We start from the raw sequence: 26,455 nt of genomic DNA on the forward strand, positions 1-26,455 counted from the left end.
AGATCATATGGCGAGCTCATCGATCTATCAGTATTTGAAAAGGAAGATTAAATAGAGAGTAACATTTTTTTTTTTTTTTGTCAAACGAGCGTAACATTATCTTTTTACATTGAATCATATAACATGTTTGCTGGATAAGTTGCAGCATTTTCAACGTGATTAATACTTGAGATTCACATTCTTGATCAGCATTGTCTATGGCATGTCTTTTGGCACATTGTATTCTTGAATTTCACATGAAATGTGAAATGCTGACGAGGCGAATAAATTACTTCATAAAATCTTGAGAGATAAGGATGAGATCTGCACGAATGGTATGAGACCTTCAATAGCAGACAAGCCAGCTCTCTTTTAATTTTATCCATTAAATAAGCACTCATGCAACAAAGCGCATCTCAAGAAATTTGAGCGTTGGACTGTGTTAAGTTTCATTGGCTTCCAACTCAAAACTAATTGACAATAAGTGGATTGGCCCAAGTCCATTATATACTACTCAAGTCCCTTCCCATCTTTTCAATGTGGGATCTTTGTCCACACGTCCCCTCGAGATAATGGCTCTTCTAGCCATTAATCTCGACAAAATCCATCACATCCCATCGAGCTAATGCTCTTCTACCTATCTCGACAGAATTGAGCATTCATTTGGACCATCAATTAGTGGGGGTGATCGGGCCACTCTCCGGGCCGGATTAATGGGTCAGCGTATGGATCGGGCTCTGATACCATGTTACGTTTCATGGGCTTTCAACTCAAAACCAATTGGCAATGAGTGGATTGGCCCAAGTCCCTTATATACTACTCAAGTCCCTTCCATCTTTCCAATGTGGGATCTTTCTCCACAGACTGTGAATGTGAGGGACTGTTGGCAAGAGACAAATGATGTGGCAGAAATCTTTGACTTTTTATATTAGATGAGGTGCCTTTTGCCACCTTTGGTAGGAGAACTTTGCATTAAAAATTCAATTGTTTAACCTCATAACACACTTTCCAAATGGTGTATATAAGTATTGACCGGAGAGGCATTGAGAAGGCAAAACAAAATCTCTCTCAACCTCTTCTCATTTATCAATAAGAAAGAAATTTAGATTTAAAAAAAAAAATGGCTCTCCACTTACATGTTCGCTCTAACAGCTATCCCTCAAGACTTCACCCTCAAGCTGCTCATGTCGATGAGCAGTTGGCTCGTTTGAGATCTTTTGAGGAAGCCTGATGTAGCAAGATATTTGGAAATATTCTAAATATCATTTATTATTATACTTTATTTAGTTAACTAATTTTATTCTAGAATATTCTATGTTTTAGGGTTTTGAGCTTTTATTATAAATAGCCGTCTTAGGCTTCTTGTATTACTTGGTTGTTTTTGATTAATAAAATCTTTTGATAAGCACTGAGAAAAGTATTCTCAAACGAAGTCTTTGAAGTCTTTGTTTATCGTGAATCCATTGATCTCCGATAACAATAGAATTCCGAGCTACGATTGTCTTGCTTGAGATCCATTGATACTCAAGATTACTTTCGTAATCTATCCCGCTGCAACAGTTGGTATCAGAGCCGAATCGGTTCTTTGTTTATCATGTCGCTTGGGTGTCTCTATCACACGGATGAATATCCGTTTACTTTTACAGAAGACTTGTATGAAGAGTACAAGGAAATTATTGGTGATCCAATTTTCGACGTATACAATGATGAAGATCTAATTCACGAAGATAAAGATCTAACTCATGATGTATACGATGCATATATTGAAGAACTCATCTACGTTCAAAGGATGAAGGTGATGAGACGTGTTGTTAATCAAATTATCTTCACATCCATGAAAGATCCCCATTTAATTCATCAAGCCGATGACATGGACGTGGAGAAGCATACAAGGGTTTGGGCTTCTTTTGTTAAAGCAGTCCCAATAAAAATACCTCCTCATGACGTGAGGGAGCCTATGATTCGAGACCATCAACGACTCAACATAGCACTCATGGCATATTTCGGTTGGAAAATTAATGATTTTGGCGAGAGGCAAAATTATATATTCACGTTTGAAGGATTTTATCAATGGAGAAAAAGAAAGAAAAGATGGAAGCAACAAAGGGTGTTAAGATTCGAGGACGAATCTTTTTCTACCCCGAGTGACCTGATGTAGCAAGATATTTGGAAATATTCTAAATATCATTTATTATTATACTTTATTTAGTTAACTAATTTTATTCTAGAATATTCTATGTTTTAGGGTTTTGAGCTTTTATTATAAATAGCCGTCTTAGAGCATCATTATTGATGGACTCTTAACTTTTGCTCTTAACATTATTTAAAATTAAAATTTTGCTTTTTGAAAGCTAAGATACAAAGAGAATATCTTAACAAAAATGTTCTCCAATGGTTGGTTCTTAAGAAAAAAATTTCAAATTTTTGCAAAACAATATTTTCCAATACAAACATTCATACAACCAAACTCATACAAGCTTTGATATCTATCACTTTCACTAAACATGTCTCTTGCATGCTGTTTCTTTTTTGCAAACTGTCATCAGAGAAATCCTTGAAATGTTGCCAAGAACATTCATCATTATTGCACCTTCCACGTAACTCGTACATGCAGAGAGGCCAAGAAGGGTCCACCTTCAAATAAAAGGTGTAGAAGCCAATTTTTTTCTCATATACTATAGTTTCAGTCAAGCTCCTACATTATCTTTTATCACTATATAGGCTATATGACTTGTTTTGAAGTGTATATTCTGGTCCCAGAGACGTAATTGAAGACCCTGGTACTTTCAGATGATAGATTGTGCTCCGAAATAAAGGACCTGACAAAGCTACAGACGATAAAAGGTCATTCTCTGGTGAACTCCTATGGGACTCCATATCTATAGATGACTGAAATTCCTCCATTGAGCTTCAACACAAAACCATGTGAGGTTTTTGAGACACATAAAGACAATTGACAAAAAGATTCAAGCTTTAACACACAACTCACATTCAAACAGAGATTCAATTTGACAAAAAAACTATAAACTTTGGTTCTAACAAACCAACGAGGCATTAAACCAGAATGATTAAAGTTCATAGGTGTTGACTAACCTGAATAATTAACTGCACATCATTGATATATCTAGACCACGAGCAGCAACATTTGTAGCCACCAATGTAGAAAACTTGCCATTCCTAAATCCAGCAAGAGTAACCTATAATCACATTCGCAGCCAAACAGAACCTGCAACCAAAATCAACCATAAACTGAGTCTTATTCCTAGTCATTGGATAACATCATTTTAGTTTAAACAACTTCCACAGCTAATTACAAGAATAGAAACTTCCACAACTTCCACAACTCAATCATAGATACAATGCTCCATAGAAATAAAACCATAATTACTATGTCATCACAGTGAATTATATCTCACAAAAGAAAGAACAAAGTAAATTCAGAAAAGCAACTATATCAAAAATATAAGGAAGGAAGAATCTGGCACCTTTTGGATCAACTTCACGAGAGATCTTAATGGCATCAGATGTAGCAAGATCCTGATTTGCAGGGGAAATAGCTAGTATGATGCAGTTGGGCTGTCAAAAGCCCAAACCTGACCACCGACGACGGCAATGAGTCCCACAGAGTTGGGAGGGACTTTCCCTAGCCGTAATCTCCCAGAGCTGTACAAGCTCTCTGAATCTTGTTCACAAGCGCAATCAAAATCTCCATAACAAAATCAAACATAATCAGCTCCGATTACTCAACGGCGGAATCAATATTCCGGAAGTCTCTGGAAGAGAATCAACAGACTTCTCCTTCCAAACAGACCAAATTAAAAATCGAAAGCCTCCATGGTTCGCGTGAAAGAGAGAGAGAGGGGAGGAGAAGAGAGAGAGGGAAAGGAGTAGAATAAAAGTTTGACACGTGTACGTCTCTTAGGTGAATAAAAGCCTCTTAGTTAAGGAACGTTGTTAAGTGTTAAAGGAGAAAATTCAATAAATTTAATCACTTTTATTCCTAAAATTTTCTTAAGATCTACCTAACATACTCCCGTTAATGATGCTCTTAGGCTTCTTGTATTACTTGGTTGTTTTTGATTAATAAAATTAAAGAGCTTTTGATAAGCACTGAGAAGAGTATTCTCAAACGAAGTCTTTGATGTCTTTGTTTATCGTGAATCCATTGATCTTCGATAACAATAGAATTCCGAGCTACGATTGTCTTGCTTGAGATCCATTGATACTCAAGATTACTTTCGTAATCTATCCCGCTGCAACAAAGCCTCAACATCTTCCAGCTCTTCCCTCTGCCAAAAACTTGATAACCTTCAGGATCTACACGAGTCTCTTGACAAGCTTATTCATCTACCTGTCACACAACATGCTCTAGCTCAAGAGCAGAACAAGAAAGCCGTGGAGCAGATTCTTGAAGAATCTATCAGGATCTTGGATTTGTGCAACATTTCCAAGGATACTTTGTCGTAGATGAAAGAGGGTCTCATGGAGATCCAATCAATTCTTCGAAGAAAGCGTGGAGATCTATCTGGAGAGGTCAAGAAATACTTAACCTCGAGAAGATCCATCAAGAAGTCATTCCAAAAGGTCCTAAAGCGCTTGAAGATCAAACAAGACCAAGAATGCAACGACGAATCTTTGGCAGTTTTTGGAGAAGCTGAAGCTATTACAATGACCCTTTTTGATTCTTTGTTCTCCATCATGTCTGGATCAAAGGCTTGTGGCAAATGGTCATTGGTCTCAAAGCTAATGAACCAGAAAAATATCTCATGTAAAGCAGAGGAAAATGAATTCACAAGGGTGGACTCCAAATTTCAATCCGAAAAGACTTAAAAAATGGAGGATGTTCAGATCCTAGAGTCATGCATTCAAGATCTTGAAGATGGACTTGAATCACTCTCTAAGTCTTTGATCAAATACAGAGTTTCAATTCTTAACATCTTGGGCAATTAATGCCTAGAAATTTTGTACACATGAAAGAAAAGTTAATAGAACCTAATTCAAGATTTCTCATATGAATTTGCGTTATCCATGCTTAATTGAATCTATTATAATGCAAGAACAAGTTTAGTCCAGAATCAAGAAAAAAACAGTAATTTAAACAACAAATCTACCATTGGCTAGTGAATAATCCCAAATTTTGCAGTTTAAGCTTCCTACTGTAACAAGTCACGTTGTTAGCATGAATGAGTCCACCAAACTTAAGTCCCAAGATTGCTCATAATTATAAGATTATCATGTCTGAATCATGAATTAGGACTTTTTCTGTATTGGATTCTTGACCAAGCAAATATACGAAATTTGTTATTCCGGTAGCATTTTAATCATTTAAAAAATATATAGCAAATGAAAATGAAAACAAAGCAAATATGTTATTACTTCTCTGTTTTAACTTTTGTATTTTTGTTTTTGACAAAGACCAACTATATCAAGGGTCAACAAAATATTAAACCACAGATGAAAAGATAATGCAAGATCTGGCATTGAAGACTAATTAATTAGTTCTCTTTCATCTGACTCAAACTAATGCCAAAAATACCCTTTTCACATTTATACGGTAACAAAACAAAATATCAAGATAAAGAGTTTAGCTAATTGATTAGCATGATACATATTATTTTATGTTGATATAGCTTTGAATAACATGTTTTTATTAAACATTAACACGGTAAAAACTATTCATCCGACGTCGGAAACACTTATTCATCACTAGTAGCAAAAAGGAGACATTAATTTTTTGTATTTATTTAATTGATCAACAATGTGAATTATATTATATCGCTATAAGTTATAAGTTATGTGATAAATTCATATTTATCGTGTTAAATCATTTATTATTTGATTGGTATCGGTTAACTTATGTATTAACATGTTTATTTACTCTAATAATCTAGTTATTACCGTTAACTTATACATTAGCATTATTTCTTTATTCTGATAACCTAGTTATCACGTTTAACTTATATGTTAGCATTTTTATATACGATGCTAATTAAATTGTTAGTTACAAAGCAAAATTAAACCCAAAAAAATACGACAATCCCGACGAAACCCATTTCTCTCTTGATCGACCTCATCAAAATCCCAATTGTCAAATTCATCATTGCACAATTATGACGGGATTCGAAACGAGCAACTTGATTTACAACCATCGCATCATGGCCGCAGCTTTCACGAAATCAAAATTGAAACCACCATTGTTGATCGTCTTTCTCTGCCACAAAATCAAATCGAACATTCTCACTTCGACACGCAACTGTCACCAGGAAAAATACAACAATCGTCGTTGCCGTTGACGATATCATTCCCCTCTTTTATGTTTCGTCTTTGTCAATCAATACCATCACTGTCACAAGTGAACCACACAGTTCACCGGTTTGCTTTTGCGGACAAATTTTGTTTTTAGTGGGTTTTTTTTTCTGAATTCATTTTCATCTTGCCGTCGTGCAATTGTGGTATCATGAAAATGGTACATATATATAGAGAACTAAAGAGAAGTAAAAGAGAGGAATAAAAAGAAGAGAAACATTAGTTGATAGTTAAAGATATTATTTTCATTTACATATGTATACAGTAGAGTCAAAAATAGGGAGGAGAGAGAACTAATTTATGGATTGTCTGTGGTCAAGTTTTATAAATACCCACTATATCAACTAAACATCCAAAACATAGACTATACATGTCTATGCATGTCAACTATTTTACGCACTTTTTTATGTAATTGTTTGACGAACTACGAGCAAGCTCCATATGAACAATCATGCCATTTGAATTAGCAAAATTTTCAGATTCTATGTTCTTGTTTCTTGGAACGTATTTGTTCTTTCATGGTAAATGATGCATATACAAAAAAATGAATGAGACAGTGATAACACAGTAAAATAAACGAATAAATCTTGTATTCATTTCTATGGATATTTGTTTTATGTACAAAAGTATTTACGGCTCAGTGGCCTAAGCTGTTTAGAGCGAAGAGAGATTCAATCCCATCTTCAACATGAATGCATGACTCTAGGATCTGAAAATCCTCCATCTTCGAACTCTTCTCGTACTGAAATTCGGAATCAATCCTAGTGAATTCGTTTGTTTGTGCTTCACATGAGGCCTCTTCTTGTTCATTAACTTTGATACCAATGACCATTTGTCTCATACTTTTGATCCATACATGTAGACGAACAGAGAATCAAAGACAGCTAGCCAACGATATTTGTCGTTGTACTCTTGGTCTTGTACGACTACTTTAAGAGTTTTTTAACCTTTTGGAATGATTTCTTGATGAATCTTCTTAAGGCTAATTATTTCTTCATGCCCCCGAAACATCTCCACGCTTTCTTTTACGAATCGATTGGATCTATTTAAGACCCTCTATCATCTGCGGAAAAGCATCTTGGAAATTTACACAACTCCAAGATCCTTAGTGATCCATCAAGTAGCTGCTCGACAAGTTTATTGTTATGTTCTTGAGCTAGAAGATAACTGGTAGCTTGATAAGCTTGTCAAGAGACTCATGTAGCTCTTGAAGGTTGTCAAGTCTTTGGCAGATAGACAAACTTAATCGAGCCAACTGTTCATCGACATGAGCAGATTGTATTTTTGGTTTTATATCTAAAATCAAGAGAAGATTGTTTCTTATGCATTTGTTGCTTCTCTCGTCTCTACATATATACAGTCATCGATTATGGGAAACATGTGGATTCTCATTTTGATAATAGAGAGCGATGTTTGTGCAATGTCTCCCTCCAAACATCTTCCATGCCTCATCCTCGATAAGAATAACATATATGGTTCAGATTTGTTCACATGAATTGTCCTCTAAAATAATATAGCCACCCGAACGATTCTGCATCTCATCCAACTTGGCTTGTCTCATTTGCAGGGCATTATTGCACTGGAATTGATGCACACATACATGTGCATTCCGGATCTTGTCTGCCTCCTTCACTCCAAAAATTATGATTTCTCGGAATTTTCTTATGGACTCATGTGGTTTTTAGATTGAAATAAGCTGTTATTATCTTCTCCAATGAGACAAGCCGTAGTGGATTTTGCATGTGAAGTTTGGGAAAAAGGGTAACATTGCATAAACATCGCAGTTTCATAATCCAAACGTTTAATAAGAAAGATTGCAAATGATGATATATTTCTCATGGTATATATGTATTGACCAAAACGGTTGATGTAGCATCTTGAGTTCATCTAAGGTCTTTTGTTGATCACAAAAATAGAGAGGGAAAAAACAGAAAATGTTGGCAATCACTCACACGTTAGAGGAAGAATGTCGTGGTGTCGTATAATTTGATGGATCCTTCATGATATGGATTTATGCTACATCGCGAAAGAATGCTTCGAGATGAGAGAGGGTCTCTTAGTGCCTCTAAAAGAAGAAAGTGAGGTGAAGAGAAGTATTTGAAGTTTTGAAAGAACAGAAAGAGCAACATATTAAAGTCATTGATCTTTGAGCTGGTGAACCAGGGAGAGTTTTATTTCAATGAAAACCCGCAGAAACAAACAGTTATGCTCTACGTTTCAATCTTTTCCTCTTTGAAAACGGAGCATTTTCAGATCTTAGAATCAAGCCCTCAAGATCTTGAATATGGCTCAAAAAATAGATGATGCATGTGTGTGAATGATACTAGGTTTTTACTATCAATTACCCTAATATACTTTCATGTCATTGCAGTATAAGGGGTTATCAATCCAATCAGGTGCTCTTACTATCAATCAAGATATGCTCAGAAATAACTAAGTCAAGCCAAGCAGAATATTGTTTTGTTATCTAGCAATCCTAAGCGATCATGCATAAACGATAAAACTACAGAACAGGAGTGATCATGCATAAAGAGAAAGAACTATCAATACTAAGCAGCAATAAGCAACAGGTAAGCAATAGGTAAAGAGACAAGTAAATCAAATGAGATAAAAGGTCCTGAGGATAGGGTAATCGATTATAGCAGTCTCCTTAATCTACTTAGGTGGTTAACAATCCAAACAGGCTATCCCTAGACAATAGATTCAACTACAGACCAATTCACTCTCATGACAGAGATCCTCAAACAATACCAGTTCCAGACCTAATCATCATTAGCGAAATCTAGCAAAGCAGGCAATAAGATTCAATCTAATATAGTCAATAAACATTCTAAACATCCAATCTCTTGGGCTAGAGTATGTAAATCTCTGGAGTAGTTGGTTCAGACATTTCATCGAACACCTGGTGGGTGTGGAAATGTCTAGGTTCAAATCCCAGTTGATCAGAAAGGAATAAGCACTAAGTACTACTAATCCAGAAGGGATTCAAGCAATTCTACACTTAACCACCTAAATAAACTAAGGATTCCACACCTAATCTATCCCATCCTCAAGAACCCTAATCCACTACTCAGACATACTCAAGAACACAAACCCAGAAAATTGCACAAACCCAGAAAATTGCACAAACCCAGAAATCGCTAAAAACATCATATGTTATAGATCAAAGCAAGATAAACAACTTTGCAGAAGGAAATTATTGCAAAAACTCAAAGGATCAAAAGTAATTTGGATTACCAAAGTTTGGAGAAATATTGTTCAGAGGATAAAAACGAGATCCTTTGGGCAAAGCCCTAAGAGGTCTATTTATAGCAAAAGTAGAAAACCCTAGTACACAAAACGAAAAAATAGAAAGTCGGTTTAGGGTCTACTCGAGCTGGTACTCGAGTGGCTTGGTCGAGTAGTCCATTCTTCAAAGGTTGCATCTTGCTCGGGTAAGTCTCTCAGGTCCAGTTCGAGTAGGTTGGTCGAGTATGTCTTGGTCTTCACTTCAGAAATCTGCTCGAGTATGTCTCTCAGGTCCAGTTCGAGTAGCCTGTTCAAGTAGGTTCTCCTGCAGCTGCTTTGTACCTAAAAACACCTGATACAACTCCAAAATGCAAGAATGTATGCAACAGAGATGTAGAGTGATCCTAAATGCGTAAAGTGAAGCTAAATGATGCAAACTAAGAGTTAAAGACATGAAACAAGGATGAAACTAGACTAAATGAGATGTAAATGCATGGTAAAAACTAGTAAAATATAGACATATCAACTCCCCCAAACTTATTCTTTGCTTGCCCTCAAGCAGACAGTAAAGATCAAGCTGGAGGAGAGGTTTGAAAGAGGAGACTCAGAACCAAAACATGCATATAAAGTAAGTGAATTCAATGTCCAGGTTGCTAATTCTAGAATGCAAGGTTGACTGATCTCTACTTTAAAACTTTAGCCATCTCCTTCACATCTCAACCTAACTTCTGCCTTAATCAATTCAAGCAATCACCTCAGCACATTCCCTTTAACATTGATTAAGTGAGAACTGTGGATCATACAATGCAATGGATATGAACTCATTTGGTTTAAGGGTAGAGGTCAAGAGACAAAGATGGTCCCTTAAAGATCTGGTTTAAATCGTAACAGGAGATCTCTCAAGAATGATTGAGCTTTAGTAGAATGCTAAAGGTGAGTTCCAAGTTATGCATACAAGGATAAGACCCCATCTACCCAGAATGTAATCAATATCAATCCAAATGGAAGTCCTATTTCTAATCCCAGAACATGAACTTAACTCTACCCTTTTGCATTCAAAGCATTTCCAGACTCTTACTCAAATCATTCTTTTCTTTTCCTTGCTTTCTATCTTAGGAGAAGCTTTCTTTTTCTTTGCTCTGTCTAGCGGATTAGGATTTCTTTAACAACTAGGTTCCTTTTTCTTTCTTCTTATAACACAAGGCTTTTTGGCCTTTCTCTTTAAGCTATTACAGAACCCTTTTCTTTACTTTAACACTCCCAAATCCTTTACTAGACTTTATTTTACTTTAGATACTTCTCTTAAGGACTCATTTCCCTTTTCTTTTCTTTCAGTGATGAACACAACCTTTTCTTTCTTTTAAGCACAACCCAAACCCAGAATTAAGCACCCACCTAGTCCTATCTAGTCCAGATAACGTGAACTAGAACTACATGAGATACTATCCTTGTCGGTACAGACCTAACACTTTCTACCAAGCTCAATCGAAATAAGGCCTCACAGTCACAAACAAATGATAAATGGCTTGAAAGAAGGTTAAGGTTTAGGGTAGGGAATAACTGCTCCAAAGATGGGAGTCAGCTACTTGGACTAGCAAGAGGGATCAAAAGGTAAAAGAAAGTCCAAGTATTTTAAGGTAACCATGAGTTCATAACACAATGCACAGTATGATAATTACAAGTCAAAATTCAGGTTCAAATTGATAGGGAAAGGCATCAGATCAAAGCGAGTTTCAACTAAGAACAAGAAAATCAAGCTTCGAATTCAAAAGATGGTGCGGTCTTACTTCAAGTTCAATCGATTACGCATTAGAGAACTAACAACCTGGGCACTGAGTTCTACTTAGTAAATAAGCATATTTACAAGGTTATTATCATCATAATCTCCAATGCAAATGCATGATGCAACAGCCCTAAGTGAAAGCATACTAAAACAATCCTAAAATGACAATGCAAGCTATATGAACACTCTGTTTTTGTGAAACAATTTTCGAAAATTTTCAAATTTTTATGGTTTTTCTATGCCTTAGATGCAATGATGCAAAATTTGAAAATAAGAGCAAAACAAACAATGTCAAATACTCCCTGAGCCCTCCCCCAAACTTAAATTACACAGTCCTCTGTGTAACAAAAGCTTGGAAGAGAGTACTCAGGGCAAACCAACAGAGAAACAAAATAAAAGATGATATAAACAATGGTGAAGTGGAGGTGTTACCTGGTCTAAGTGAAGAAAGCGGAGACGTAGTCATCCATGCTCTCACTTGTGTAGCTCCAAGGTACTGGCTGGGATGAGCTCGGAACAATGTGATTTGGTTGCTACTCTGGTTGCTCGAATTGGTGCTCTGGTTGCTGCTCGAGTGGCTTGTTCGAGTACAGTACTCGAGTACTATACCGTTTCTGCAGAAAAATTTTCCTGAGCTTTTCCTGAACCAAAACCTTCCTCTTTTTGCCTGTAAATCAAAAATACTAAAGAAACACATTAAAAATAACAAGAAATAAAGCAATATTTACAGAGATAAACATGGGAATTCCTCCCAAGTGAGCTTGTTTAAAGTCTTTAGCTTGACTTTTCTTACTCCCTTTTAAGTGCTGAGAGGTTCCTGAAGATGAACTGTTGCTCCTTCAGGAATGATACTGTCTGCAAGATACTTCTTGACTCTTTGGCCATTCACTCTGAACTCTGAACCATCCTTAGCAAACAGTGATACTGTACCAAATGGTAGAACTTCTTTGATAGTGAAAGGACCGGACCACCGTGACTTGAGCTTTCCGGGAAATAGCTTCAGTCTGGAGTTGAATAGTAAGACTTGGTCTCCAGCCTTGAAGTCTTTAGGTGAAATCTTTTTGTCGTGAAAGGCTTTCGTCCTCTCCTTGTACACCTTCGAACTTTCATAAGCTTCCAGCCTTATTTCTTCAAGTTCGTGCAGATCAACCGATCTCTTCTCTTGAGCTTCTTTTATATCTAGATTCAGCAACTTGGTAGCCCAGATGGCCTTATACTCAACTTCAACCGGAAGGTGACATGACTTCCCGTACAGCATCTGGAATGGAGTCCTTCCTATTGGTGTTTTGTAAGCAGTCCGGTAAGCCCAAAGCGTATTGTCTAACTTGGTAGACCAATCTCTCTTTGAAACACCAACAACCCTTGCAAGTATGGCTTTGATCTGTCGGTTGGATACTTCTACTTGCCCGCTGGTCTGAGGATGATAAGGAGTAGCCACCTTATGCTTCACACCATGCTTCTTTAACAAGCTCTCAAAGACCTTATTGATGAAATGAGAGCCACCATCACTGATCACTGCTTTAGGTATACCAAATCTGGGGAATATGATGCTCTTGAACAGCTTCAAGACAACCTTATGATCATTAGTTGGAGAAGCAATGGCCTCAACCCATTTGGAGACGTAGTCCACAGCAACTAAGATGTACTTATTCTCGTGAGAAGAAGGATTAAAAGGACCCATGAAGTCAATTCCCCAAACGTCGAAGACTTCAACTTCCAAGATAGGGTTCTGTGGCATTTCGTTCTTCCTAGTTATATTTCCCATTCTCTGGCAGGGATCACATTTGGCAATGAATCCATGTGCATCTTTAAACATGGAAGGCCACCAAAGGCCGGCTTGGAGAACCTTCTGTACTGTCTTGAAGGTAGCAAAGTGACCGCCATAAGCAGAACCATGACAGTGTTCCAGCACTCCTTGAACTTCCTCTTCAGCAATACACCTTCTAAATAGGCCATCAGTACCCTTCTTATACAAATAAGGTTCATCCCAGTAGTAATGGTTGATGTCTCTAAAGAACTTCTTCTTCTGGTAAGCATCAAGGTATTTGGGGATTTCTCCACATATAAGGTAATTCACAAGGTCAGCATACCATGGAAGCTCTTCTTCCTTGACCGCACATGCTACTTCGATTTCCTTCTTGTTGTACACTATTTCGTAACTCTTGATGGCTAACAGCTGCTCTTCAGGCATTGAATCGTCAATAGGGATTTTATCTTCAATCCGCATTCTGGACAAGTGATCAGCTACTCCGTTCTCTATACCCTTCTTATCAACAATCTCCATATCAAACTCCTGAAGTAACAAAATCCATCTCAGCAGTCTAGGCTTGGTATCCTTCTTAGCATAGATGTGTCTCAACGCTGCATGATCTGTGTAGACTATCACTTTAGAACCCACCAGGTAGCTTCTAAACTTCTCAAATGCAAAGACTACAGCTAGCAACTCTTTCTCAGTTGTAGCATATCTCCCTTGAGCATCGTCTAACGTCCTACTCGCATAGTAGATGACACGCAACTTCTTATCTATCTTCTGACCCAACACAGCTCCAACTGCATAGTCTGAAGCATCACACATGATCTCAAAAGGATGATCCCAGTTTGGTGCTTGGACGATTGGAGCAGATACTAGAGCTTCTTTAATCTGGTGGAAAGCTCTCATACACTCTTCATCAAAGACGAATTCGGTCTCCTTGCAGAGAAGTCGGGTAAGTGGTCTAGCAATCTTTGAGAAGTCCTTGATAAATCTCCTGTAGAAACCAGCATGACCCAGAAAGCTTCTGATATCCTTGACAGTTTTTGGAGGCTGCAACTGTACCATAACGTCTATCTTGGCTTTATCAACCTCAATCCCTTTCTCTGATATCTTGTGTCCCAGTACTATACCCTCTTTGACCATGAAATGGCACTTCTCCCAGTTTAGCACTAGATTGGTTTCCTCACACCTTGTCAGAACCCTGCATAGATTTAACAAACAAGAGGAGAAGGAGGAGCCATAGACTGAGAAATCGTCCATAAAGACTTCCACCATCTCCTCAATTAAATCCGAGAATATTGAAGTCATACACCTCTGAAACGTAGCAGGTGCATTACATAATCCAAAAGGCATTCTTCTATATGCAAAAGTTCCATAAGGGCAAGTAAAAGTGGTTTTCTCTTGATCATTAGGGTGAATTGGTATTTGAAAGAAACCACTATATCCATCAAGAAAGCAGTAGTATGGGTGATTAGCTAGCCTTTCTAGCATTTGATCAATAAACGGTAAAGGAAAGTGATCTTTTCTAGATGCAGCATTTAGCTTTCTATAATCAATGCACATTCTATGTCCTGTTATAGTTTTAGTAGGAATCAATTCATCTTTATCATTTTTTATAACAGTCATTCCACCCTTCTTAGGTACACAGTGAACCGGAGATACCCAAGTGCTATCTGAAATAGGGTAGATTACACCCGCTTCTAATAGTTTAAGTATCTCCTTCTTAACTACTTCTTTAAGATTAGGATTTAGCCTTCTCTGTGGTTCAATGCTAGAGTAAGATTCATTTTCAAGATGGATCCTATGCATGCACAAACTAGGTGAAATTTCTTTAATATCAGACAGAGAATAACCAATTGCTCTCCTATACTTTCTAAGTTCATTCAATAGCGAATGCACCTCATCATCATTCAAATTAGCATTAATGATCACAGGGTAGGTAGAGTTTGTTTCAAGGAATGCGTACCTTAGACCTTGAGGGAGCGGTTTAAGATCAACTTTCGGAGCTTTAAGTTCAGACCAGTCGTCTGATGCACAAGTTGATGGTATCTCGAGTGGTATACTCGAGTGTGTGTTTTCGGCCTCCTCAGATGGTCTGCTCGAGTTGCTACTCGAGTAGTGTGCTCGAGTAGTTGCTGAATCGTCCTCAGTTACTGCCAAAACCTCTGTTGGAGACAAAATCAGCTCTTCAAAGTACTCTGGACCTTCTACTTCTTTGTGTGAGTCTAAAAGCTTCTTATATCCCAAGGTCTCCAAGTGCAAATATCCGTCTTCTCCGTCTTTGGTTAAAGCACTATGTAAGTGATCTTCTTCAGAAAGCTCTTCCAACAATTCGTCGGCTAATCTATCCATCTCTTCAATCCAGAAGACTTGTCCGTCTATGGTGGGTTTCTTCATTGTTTTAGTGATGTCGAATGTCATCTTTAAGTCTTCTCCAAGGTTTAAGTCGATCTTACCTCTCCTGACATCAATGAGAGCCCCAGCAGTTGCTAAGAAAGGTCTCCCTAGTATAAAAGGATCCTTTGGCTCTTCATCCATTTCTAGAACAACGAAGTCTGTAGGGATCTCTACCCTTCCGATTCTTACAGGTAGATCCTCTAACATACCATGAGGGACTCTTACGGATCTGTCGGCTAAAATTAGTTGGATATGGCAGGACTTGTACTTGTTGAATCTAAGTCTTCTTGCTACTGAGAGTGGCATCAAACTGACAGATGCTCCTAGATCACATAGGCATTTGTTGAAGAACAAAGGGCCTAGTGAACAGGGTAGAGTAAATGAGCCGGGATCCCCAAGCTTCTTTGGTATGATCTTCTTCTGTATGATAGCACTGCATTCATGGCTCAACACAACCATTCCTTGTACTTCCTGAATTCTCTCCATTACCATGTCTTTCAAGAACTTGTGAGAATCTGGAATTAGCATGAAAGCATCAATGAGAGGCATCCTTACTTCAAGTTCTTTGATGTGTTTAGCAAACATGGCTCTGTACTTCTCAATGATGTCCCTCTTGAATCTTCCTGGGAATGGTATTTTGGGCTTGTAGGGTGGTGGGACGAAAGCTTTCTTTTTACCCTTATCAACAACTGATTTCTCGATCTGAGGACTCTTAGCTTGATCAGTAGAGACAGCATCTTGGTCAAGCTTAGTTGTATCTTCGACTTGAGTTTCATTCTGAATAGAATCCTCCCCTTCTTGAATCTCACTGTCCTCAGTGACAGGAGCTTGGTTAGGACGAGCACGCAGCTCTCGACCACTGCGGAGTTGAATAGCATGAGCGTACTCCTTCGGATTCTGAATAGCTTTCCCGGGTAGTTGTCCGGGATGTGTAGGGGCAGAAGTAGAAGCAGCTTGGCTCTCCATGTACTTCACCTTGGAGTTTAGAGCCTCAATCTTGACATGTAGATCATTGTAGGAGCAGTCGACTTTGTGTTGAATCTCAGCCATTTTCTTATCACCAGCTGCTTGACCGTGTAGAAGCTGCTGAAGCATTTGCTTCATGTCTTGATCTTGTGCAGGTGGAGCTTGATGTGGTTGCTGTGCAAAACCGGGTGGTGTATTATGTTGTTGATAACCTCCACTAAACTGCTGCTTTGGGACAAAGCCTTGATTGTATGGTACAAATGGCTTGGACTGGTTCTGTTGTTGCTGAGGGTAAACCTGATCCTGAGGGTTTGCAACATTTGTGCTCCGGTAAGATAGATTAGGATGAGCAGGCTTGTAGGGGTTGTAGCCCTTGTTGTAGCCACCTTGGTTCTGAATGTAGCTGACTTCTGCAGCCTGAGTATTCTCCCCCTCTTGGATTTGATAGTGCTCTTCTTCAGTGATATAGTGGACTGGCTTCTGTTGAATAAGCAGAAATTTATCCAGCTTGTCGTTGAGAGCATGAATCATCTCCTTATTATGCTTTGCATCCGGATCTCCAATACCTCTGTTGGAGCGATCAAAATCCTCGTTATAGTTACCATCGGATAGAGCTAAGTTCTCTATCAATTCCCAGCCTTTCTCAACATCCTTATTCAAGAAATTCCCATTAGAGGCAGTGTCTAGCAACATTCTGATCTTGGGCAAAACTCCCCTGTAGAGTGTGCTGAGTAGTGAAGCCTTCTTGAAACCATGGTGTGGACACTGTATAGTGTAGCCTTTGAATCTCTCCCAGGCCTCACAAATGGATTCAGACTGCTTTTGGGTAAAACTGGAGATTTCATTCCTAAGACGTGCAGTTCTTGAATTTGAGAAGAACTTTGTTAAGAAGGCCTTCTTCCAATCGTCCCAAGATGTGATGGAGCCAGCAGGTAGTGTCTTCTCCCAGTGGTGTGCTTTGTCTCCCAGCGAGAAGGGAAACAGACGCAGCTTGAAGCTGTCTTCACTAACACCATTTATCTTGGTAAGGCTGCAGAGCCTATCAAAATTATCCAAGTGATCCAAGGGATCTTCCAGAGGCAACCCATGAAACTTGTTACCTTGAATCATTGAGATCAATCCACTCTTGATCTCGAAATTGTTGTTCTGGACAGGAGGTGGAACGATGCCCTGTCTCTGTTGATGGTTGCGTGGTGCATCACCATCACCAATGTTCCTTGGTATCCCAACTCCCTGATTGTCTTGATCTTGTTCTTCCATAGCAGCTGGATTGTGCTGTTCACAACCGTCTCTGTCTCTACGCTCTCTCAACTCACGAGCTAAACGATTGATGTTGTCTTTGTAGCTGATGAGATTGTCAGAACCTTTGGAACGAGTTTGCATGCACGTGGTGAGTTTGTACTCGAGCTAGTGCCTGGAACACAAAAACAAGCAGTTGAAGAGAGTAGTTAGTAACCAAAGTAAAGAAAGAACTTGATCTTAGCAATTCTAAAATCTTGAATGTAACAAGCAGACACCCAAACGGCAACGGCGCCAAATTGATACTAGGTTTTTACTATCAATTACCCTAATATACTTTCATGTCATTGCAGTATAAGGGGTTATCAATCCAATCAGATGCTCTTACTATCAATCAAGATATGCTCAGAGATAACTAAGTCAAGCCAAGCAGAATATTGTTTTGTTATCTAGCAATCCTAAGCGATCATGCATAAACGATAAAACTACAGAACAAGAGTGATCATGCATAAAGAGAAAGAACTATCAATACTAAGCAGCAATAAGCAACATGTAAGCAACAGGTAAAGAGACAAGTAAATCAAATGAGATAAAAGGTCCTGAGGATAGGGTAATCGATTATAGCAGTCTCCTTAATCTACTTAGGTGGTTAACAATCCAAACAGGCTATCCCTAGACAATAGATTCAACTACAGACCAATTCACTCTCATGACAGAGATCCTCAAACAATACCAGTTCCAGACCTAATCATCATTAGCGAAATCTAGCAAAGCAGGCAATAAGATTCAATCTAATATAGTCAATAAACATTCTAAACATCCAATCTCTTGGGCTAGAGTATGTAAATCTCTGGAGTAGTTGGTTCAGACATTTCATCGAACACCTGGTGGGTGTGGAAATGTCTAGGTTCAAATCCCAGTTGATCAGAAAGGAATAAGCACTAAGTACTACTAATCCAGAAGGGATTCAAGCAATTCTACACTTAACCACCTAAATAAACTAAGGATTCCACACCTAATCTATCTCATCCTCAAGAACCCTAATCCACTACTCAGACATACTCAAGAACACAAACCCAGAAAATTGCACAAACCCAGAAATCGCTAAAAACATCATATGTTATAGATCAAAGCAAGATAAACAACTTTGCAGAAGGAAATTATTACAAAAACTCAAAGGATCAAAAGTAATTTGGATTACAAAAGTTTGGAGAAATATTGTTCAGAGGATAAAAACGAGATCCTTTGGGCAAAGCCCTAAGAGGTCTATTTATAGCAAAAGTAGATAACCCTAGTACACAAAACGACAAAATAGAAAGTCGGTTTAGGGTCTACTCGAGCTGGTACTCGAGTGGCTTGGTCGAGTAGTCCATTCTTCAAAGGTTGCATCTTGCTCGGGTAAGTCTCTCAGGTCCAGTTCGAGTAGCCTGTTCGAGTAGGTTGGTCGAGTATGTCTTGGTCTTCACTTCAGATATCTGCTCGAGTATGTCTCTCAGGTCCAGTTCGAGTAGCCTGTTCGAGTAGGTTCTCCTGCAGCTGCTTTGTACCTAAAAACACCTGATACAACTCTAAAATGCAAGAATGTATGCAACAGAGATGTAGAGTGATCCTAAATGCGTAGAGTGAAGCTAAATGATGCAAACTAAGAGTTAAAGACATGAAACAAGGATGAAACTAGACTAAATGAGATGTAAATGCATGGTAAAAACTAGTAAAATATAGACATATCAGTGAACTGTGCTTGGTTCAATTGCTGAGACAATCTGAGTTAGGTATGTTTTTGGGTATTACAAAATGGGATAAGGATTTCCAAGGGGAAAGGGGTTTCAAGTCTGTTCTAGTTCTAGCCAACAATGACCAAATCACACGTTAGGGTTTTGCAGATAACAGAGAGGTGCCTTCTCGGAACAGCCATTAATGAGATTCGAGATAAATAGTGGTTATGATGTCATTGATGCATGAGAGATTTAACGATAACCTGGTCTTGTATCTATATGAATGATATATGTCAGAGCTCTCATCCATCTCAGCTCCTATTTGTCTACTTTCCCCCAAACAGGTTTCCAAAAACACTTTTAGTCTGCTTCCTTACACTTTTGGACACATTTGGTAAGTTACTTCAAATGGATACACTTCATAGAAATTTGGTATCACTTGTGTCCTCAAGTTTCTCCCTCTGCACTTGTGTCAATTTAATTTGGGACTCATGGACTAGCAGTAACAAAAATATTTTTACACGTAGTAATATAGAGTAATAGGTTCTCGGATATATGTGTGGACATGATGACAAACTAATTAGATCCAACTTGTTTCTTTGGCTACAATCAAAGTAAGAATGAAAGGCTGAAATGGTATATTACAGGGCACACGGAAAAAACTATTCTTCATGTAAAGCTCACAAGAAGCCTCTTATAATCTCAAGGTGCCATTATTTTTCTGTTTTATCTACTCAACTATGTGGTCACCGTGTAATGGAAATGTGATTGTTATGTAGAAGGCAAACAAGATCCTAGGTTTTAGCCAATAGCCATGGTGATTCATCAGCAAAGCATGCATAATGGAGAGTGAATATATGCAAGAATAGTGTTGTTACCTTCTTATCCCATAAACTATGCCAAAACGCGTTGCAAAGTCTATTGTGCACTTTCATTTGATGAGATCTCTGAGTCATATCTTTATTGCATATAGGCAATGACTTGTTCAACATCTTTAAGCTCTTCTATCTGCAAAAGACTTGACAAACTTCAGGATCTACATGAATCTCTTGACAAGCTTATTTCCCTACCCTTCACACAATAGGCTCTAGCTCAAGAACATAACAAGAAAGCCGTAAATACTTAGGCTCAAGAAGATGATTAAGAAGTCATTGCAAAAGGTCCTCAAGAATTTGAAAGCCAAACAAGACCAAGAGTGCAACGACGAATCTCTTGCTATGTTTGTAGAAGCAGAAGCTGTTACAATGGCTCTTTTTGATTCTCTGTTCTGCTTCATGTCTGGATCAAAGACTTGTGACAAATTGCCACTCGTCTCAAAGCTCATGAGCAAGAAAAAGGTTTCAAGTGAGACGCAATCACGCAAGCAAATGAATTCACAAGGGTTGACTCCGAATTCCAATCCGAGAAGACATTGAAGATGGATGATGTTCAGAACCTAGAGTCATGCATTCAAGATCTTGAAGATAGACTTGAATCTCTCTCTAAGCCCTTGATCAAATACAGAGTCTCAATTCTTAACATCTTAGGCCACTAATGCTTATAAATTTTGTACATATATGACAGAAACAGTTAATACATCAAAATTTCTCCTATAATTTAGTGTTTCTTAATTAGATTCTATAATCACTGAACCACATATGTTCAGTCTTGAATCATGAAAACCAGAAGAAACCTAATTAATCAAGAAATCTACCATTGACTATTGAATCCTCCCAAAAATTTACAGTTTAATCTTCCTACAGTACAAGTTACGTTGTTAACTTAAATCAACCAAATTACAGCGCCAAGATTCCTCATTATAATACTACAAGCATCTATGAATCCACACGTTTTCAGCAATAATAGCTCTCTTCATGTCTAAATGGTGGGAGACAATGGAAATAATTCAACATAAAAAATAAGTACACCGTGTGATTTCACATGTCAAAACCAATGAATTAGGATCTTGTCTGTATTATATTCTTGAAACAGACTTTCATAAACATGAGACATTGTTTTAAAGCCACTCGTGCTTATTTGTATTTTTTTTACTTCAATAAGTATTTGGTGTATACATTAAAGTAAAGCCACATTGGTAAATTAAACATGGCAATTTCTCAATGATATTAGACAGACAAGATCCTTATTCGTCGATTTTTGACAACCCGAGACTTTATAGTTTTATCTCTTAAACTAGATTTTAACCCGCGGTACACCGCGGAGCTATATTTTCTTAAAAAAATCAAAATGTAATTTGTTTGGTAGATTATTTTGATTGTTAATTTTAGGATTTCACCCGTGGTATACTATCTTTTATAAATATCAACCCAAACCCGTCCCATCATATTACCCGTCCCATCATATTACCCGTCCCGTGAAATGGTTCCCATAAGATATATATACATATATATTAAATTTGTATAGAGTTGAAATAATATTAATATTACAAACTTTTTATATAATTCAAATATTATAAATATTTTTAAAAATATGCAATATATATTTTTTGTTATTGAATAAGAGGATATTATGTGTAAGAAATGTAGAAAATAAGAGTTTAATATTTTTATTATGGAGTCGCAAGAAAAATCTTTTATTTCTATACATGTTATTCGTTTATTAATAATAAAAGAAAACAAATCCTTTAAATTAGATATTAACTAAAATAAACGCACCATAATTACTTATTAAGTAACAACCAATAAATTTCACCAGGTAACAACCAATAAATTCTAAACGCAGTAATTAAAGAATGAGATATTAAAAAAAAATATGAAATAAGATATAAGAATCTTAAAATAATTGAATATCTAAATAATTTAATTGTTAGCGTCGATTTTAATGCCTTCATTAATGTGGATTTTTTTTTTAGAGAGAAATATTTCCTAAAGATTATCACATTAATGACTCAGAAAATTAAGGAAGATATGAATTTATGATTCTCGAAATCGTGTTGGTAATATCTTTAATTAATATTTTTCAAATTTAAATAATTAATGCCAATGGCATTCATCCGTAAATACATTCCAACTCCAGGATTTATTTGCTAAAAGTCATCCAAAAATGTATATATAGATATGGTTTCTTGAATATAATCACCTCTAATGTTTCCCACCATAGAGACACGAACAGAGTTATTATTGATGAGAACATGTGAAATAATTCAAAAAACTTCATCAATAATGAGTAGAAACAGCGTCAATTAGGTGGATTGAAGTTATTAACGTAATTTGTGTAACCATGAAGTTTAAACTGTGATATTTTGGAAATAACAAGAATTTTCTGATTTCTTGTTATTAGAATATAATGAACTTGTTCTATGATGATTCAAGAGTTAATGATAAAAGAAATAAGATATTTGGAATTGAGAGTTGAATTTGTTTCTATTAACTTTTCTTTTCTGTACAAAATTATTAGGCTTTAATGGCCAAAGCTGTTAAGAATTGAAACTCTGTATTTGATCAAAGACTTAGATAATGATTCAAGTCCATCTTCCAAATCTTGAATGCATGACTCTAGGATCTGCACATCCTCCATTTTCAAAGTCTTCTCGGATTGGAATTCGGAGTCAACCTTAGTGAATTCGTTTTCTTGTGCTTCACATGTAATTTTCTTCTTGTTCATTAGCTTTGAGACGACTGACCATTTGCTACAAGTCTTTGATCCAGACATGTAGCTAAAGAGAGAATCAAACAGAGCAATTGTAACGGCTTCTGCTTCTCCAAACACAGCCAAAGATTTGTCGTTGTTGTCTTCGGCTTGTGCAACCTTGAGAGACTTTTGTACTTTCTGGATTGTCTTCTTGAAGGACTTTCTTGAAGCTAAGTATTTCTTGACCTCTCCTGATAGATCTCCGCGCTTTCTTCTTAGAATCGATTGGATCTCCATGAGACCTTCTTTCATCTGGGACAAAGCATCCTTGGAAATGTTGCACACATCCAAGATCCTGAGAGATCCATCAAGAAGCTGCTCAACGGCTTTCTTGTTCTGCTCTTGACCTAAAGCGTGTTGTGTAACGGGTAGGCGGATAAGCTTGTCAAGAGACTCATGTAAGTCTTGAAGGTTGTCAAGTCTTTGACAGATAGAAGAGCTTGAAGATGTTGAGGTTTCTTCAGAAGATCTTAATCCGGCCAACTGCTCATCAACATGAGTGGCTTGTGGGTGAGGTATCGAGGGATAACTGTGGGAGCGAACGTGGAAGGAGACAGCCATTTTTATTGATCTTAGGCTCTTTGTTATTGATGAAGAAGAATATGTTGAGAGAGCTAAAGATGTTTGTTCTGCCTTCTCAATGCCTCTCCGGTCAATACATATATACACCATCAGGAAAGAGAGGCAAGAGGAATCTGAGGGTGGTTAAGCATCAAATATGAAAATAAAAATAATGGATCAAGATCTCCGCCATATCAGTTCTATGTCTCTCTCCAACCATCCTCACAGCTCAATTCTCTATTTACTTAATGCACTGAGTTGCCATTGCACGAGCGACTATTCGATATTCGAAAACAGAGCTGGCTTGTCTGCTCTTGAAGCTAACCCTTATCTCTGAAAGAAATAGTCAAGGCAAAATATGAACTATAACTTGGAGAAAGAGATTACAAAAATAAATTTACGTGAGAACATAAATAAACCAAAGTTGTTAATTTTTATTCTCTATAGAATTTCCTCAAGGAAAGTAGGTTTTGGCATTTTGCTATGTTATGTGGTTGGTGTAATTTAAGAAGAAATACAACTTTCAGAAACTGTAATCTTTATTTAAATATCTAATTTCCCTTGATCTCACACGCTTGCATTATGCTAACTATATTGAAAATATTGGTGGTTTGGTGAAAATATTAACCATTAATAAAAGATCTCCTCCAGTACCATATAAGCTAAAGTGTCTCCCTCCAACTATATACATAATTTACTTAATGCATTGAGATTAGTTTCATTGCAATGAGATATATTCAGACAGAGCTGGCTTGTCTGCTATTGAAGGCAATTAATAGCCACTCGTGTAAATCTCATCATGCCTATCTTCAAGGAATTGAATAATGCAAGTTTTATTATCTTATACAAAATGTCTAACCATGCACACGAGCACTCTCAATAGGTTCTGTCAATTCCAGCTTGGCTTTGTCTCCTCTCTCAGAATTTTTTGTGAATATTTATTAGTCTCTCCGTGTGCTCTATATGATATACTAATCAAGAGAAAGCATATTTGGACAACTGCGATTTAGATGAAGTAGGGACAAGATCCGTATCCGTAGTAGATCACGGCATGTGAACTCTTCCACAATGGATCATGAGATGTAGAAACTTTGTTGATCTTTTTTTTTTCTTCTAATTTTGAACAAACGTGTAGAGATTCAAAGATGTCACATGATATTTCAAGCAAGAACATGTTTATTTCTTCAGGCCATTTAAAAAAAGGTTTTACCGTTAGAAACTCTATAAATTTTCTAACAAGATTGAGATGGTTTGGTTCTATGATAGGAGAGATAGACGAAGAGATATAATTAGCAATAACGAAGTCATATAAGAAAAAATTGTATTTCTTGTTTTTGTGATCATTTTTTACATTAACTTTCTCTACAAAATTATGTAGGCATTAATGGCCTAAGATGTTAAGAAATGAGACTCTGTATTTAATCAATGACTTTGAAAGTGATTCAAGTCCATCTTCAAGATCTTGTATGCATGACTCTAGTTTCTGAACATCCTCCATCTTCAAGGTCTTTTCGTATTGACATTCGGAATCAACTTTCGTGAATTCGTTTGCTTGCGCTTCACATGTAGCTTTCTTCTTGTTCATTAGCTGTGAGACGACTGACCATTTGCTACAAATCTTTGATCCAGACATGTAGCTAAATAGAGAATCAAACAAAGCAATTGTAATAGCTTCTGCTTCTCCAAAAACAGCCAATGTTTCATCTTCGGCTTGTGTAACCTTCAAAGACTTAAGTGCTTTCTGGAATGACTTCTTAAGAGATTTTCTTGTGGTTAAGTATTTCTTGACCTCTCCCGATAGATCTCCACGCTTTCTTCTTAGAATTGATTGGATCTCCATGAGACCCTCTTTCATCTCTGACAAAGCATCCTTGGAAATGTTGCACAAATCCAAGATCCTGAGGGATCCATCAAGAAGTTGCTCAACGGCTTTCTTGTTCTGCTCTTGAGATAGAGCCTGTTGTGTGACAGCTCGGTGGATAAGCTTGTCAAGAGACTCATGTAGTTCTTGAAGGTTTTCAAGCCTTTGGCAGATAGAAGAGCTAGAAGATGATGAGGCTTGCTCGGAAGATCTCAAACGGGCCAACTGCTCATCGACATGAGCAGCTTGTGGGTGAGATCTTGAGGGGAAGCTGTTCGAGCGAATGTGGAAAGAGACGGCCATTTTTGTCTTTGTTTTGTTATGTGTTCTTGAGAGAGTTAAGATGTTTGTTCTGCCTTCTCATTGCCTCTCCGGCCTTACATATATATACACCACAATGGAAGAGAGAACAAAAGGAATCTTTTGGTGCTTAAATCATTCATATCATTAATTAGATGCTTGTGCAATACACCTTTTACTAGGTGACAAGAGGCATCTTATGTAATATAAAACTAATGGATCAAGATCTCCGTTATATCAGTTCTATGTCTCTCTCTAACCATCATCACAGCTCAACACTCCATTAAGATCAAGTTCCTTATTTTATTTTGCACGAGTGACAATTAAGATATGTCTCTTATGTGTCTGAACTAAATCAGTTTTTTAATGGAGTGCAATGAGCTGTGAGTGCATGGTTGGAGAAGATTACAATAGATCTCAAAATTATACATGTAATACAACCTCCATATCCCAATCTAGGATATTGTCTCCTTGTATTTTCAACAACTACAAGACGTGTAAGTATGTAGGCATGAGACTACAACATTAAAATGTGTGACAAACTTTGACATATCTTGTTCTTGCCACAATTTTGTGTTCATGTTCTTGACTTTTATTGATCCAAGACAAGAGGGTCGCTAATATTGTCGCTGTCTCTAATCTAGTCTCATGCATGCATGCTACATATACATTTAACCTTTGTTATAGACTAAGCAAAGTAGTCTCTGTGCAATCTCCATAGCCAAACATAGGATCTT

At 37.3% G+C, this 26,455-nt stretch overlaps 2 protein-coding genes, 1 long non-coding RNA gene and 3 pseudogenes across 3 annotated transcripts; 2 read left to right on the forward strand and 4 right to left on the reverse strand.

The window, feature by feature from the left end:
• Window positions 1-2,677: 2,677 nt before the first annotated feature.
• LOC9320104 lies at window positions 2,678-3,603 on the reverse strand. The gene is made up of 3 exons (XR_002333160.1): window positions 3,465-3,603; window positions 3,073-3,205; window positions 2,678-2,887 (listed from the first exon to the last, which is right to left on the reverse strand). It is a non-coding gene; the product is annotated as an uncharacterized LOC9320104 (long non-coding RNA).
• Window positions 3,604-4,018: 415 nt separating this feature from the next.
• On the forward strand, window positions 4,019-4,996 carry LOC9322159 (annotated as a pseudogene).
• Window positions 4,997-6,715: 1,719 nt separating this feature from the next.
• Window positions 6,716-7,645, reverse strand: LOC110230158 (annotated as a pseudogene).
• A 12,660-nt stretch (window positions 7,646-20,305) lies between these two features.
• On the forward strand, window positions 20,306-21,506 carry LOC9320106 (annotated as a pseudogene).
• Window positions 21,507-22,702: 1,196 nt separating this feature from the next.
• Window positions 22,703-24,595, reverse strand: LOC9320107. The gene has a single exon (XM_002886047.2). The coding sequence runs from the start codon at window positions 23,666-23,668 to the stop codon at window positions 22,766-22,768; it is 903 nt and encodes a 300-aa protein (XP_002886093.2). The 5' UTR covers window positions 23,669-24,595; the 3' UTR covers window positions 22,703-22,765.
• Window positions 24,596-24,868: 273 nt separating this feature from the next.
• Window positions 24,869-26,347, reverse strand: LOC9322160. Its single transcript, XM_002886048.2, has one exon. The coding sequence runs from the start codon at window positions 25,719-25,721 to the stop codon at window positions 24,939-24,941; it is 783 nt and encodes a 260-aa protein (XP_002886094.1). The 5' UTR covers window positions 25,722-26,347; the 3' UTR covers window positions 24,869-24,938.
• Window positions 26,348-26,455: the final 108 nt, after the last annotated feature.

The sequence above is a fragment of the Arabidopsis lyrata genome (genome assembly GCF_000004255.2).
Source record: "Arabidopsis lyrata subsp. lyrata unplaced genomic scaffold ARALYscaffold_3, whole genome shotgun sequence".
NCBI lineage: Eukaryota > Viridiplantae > Streptophyta > Magnoliopsida > Brassicales > Brassicaceae > Arabidopsis > Arabidopsis lyrata.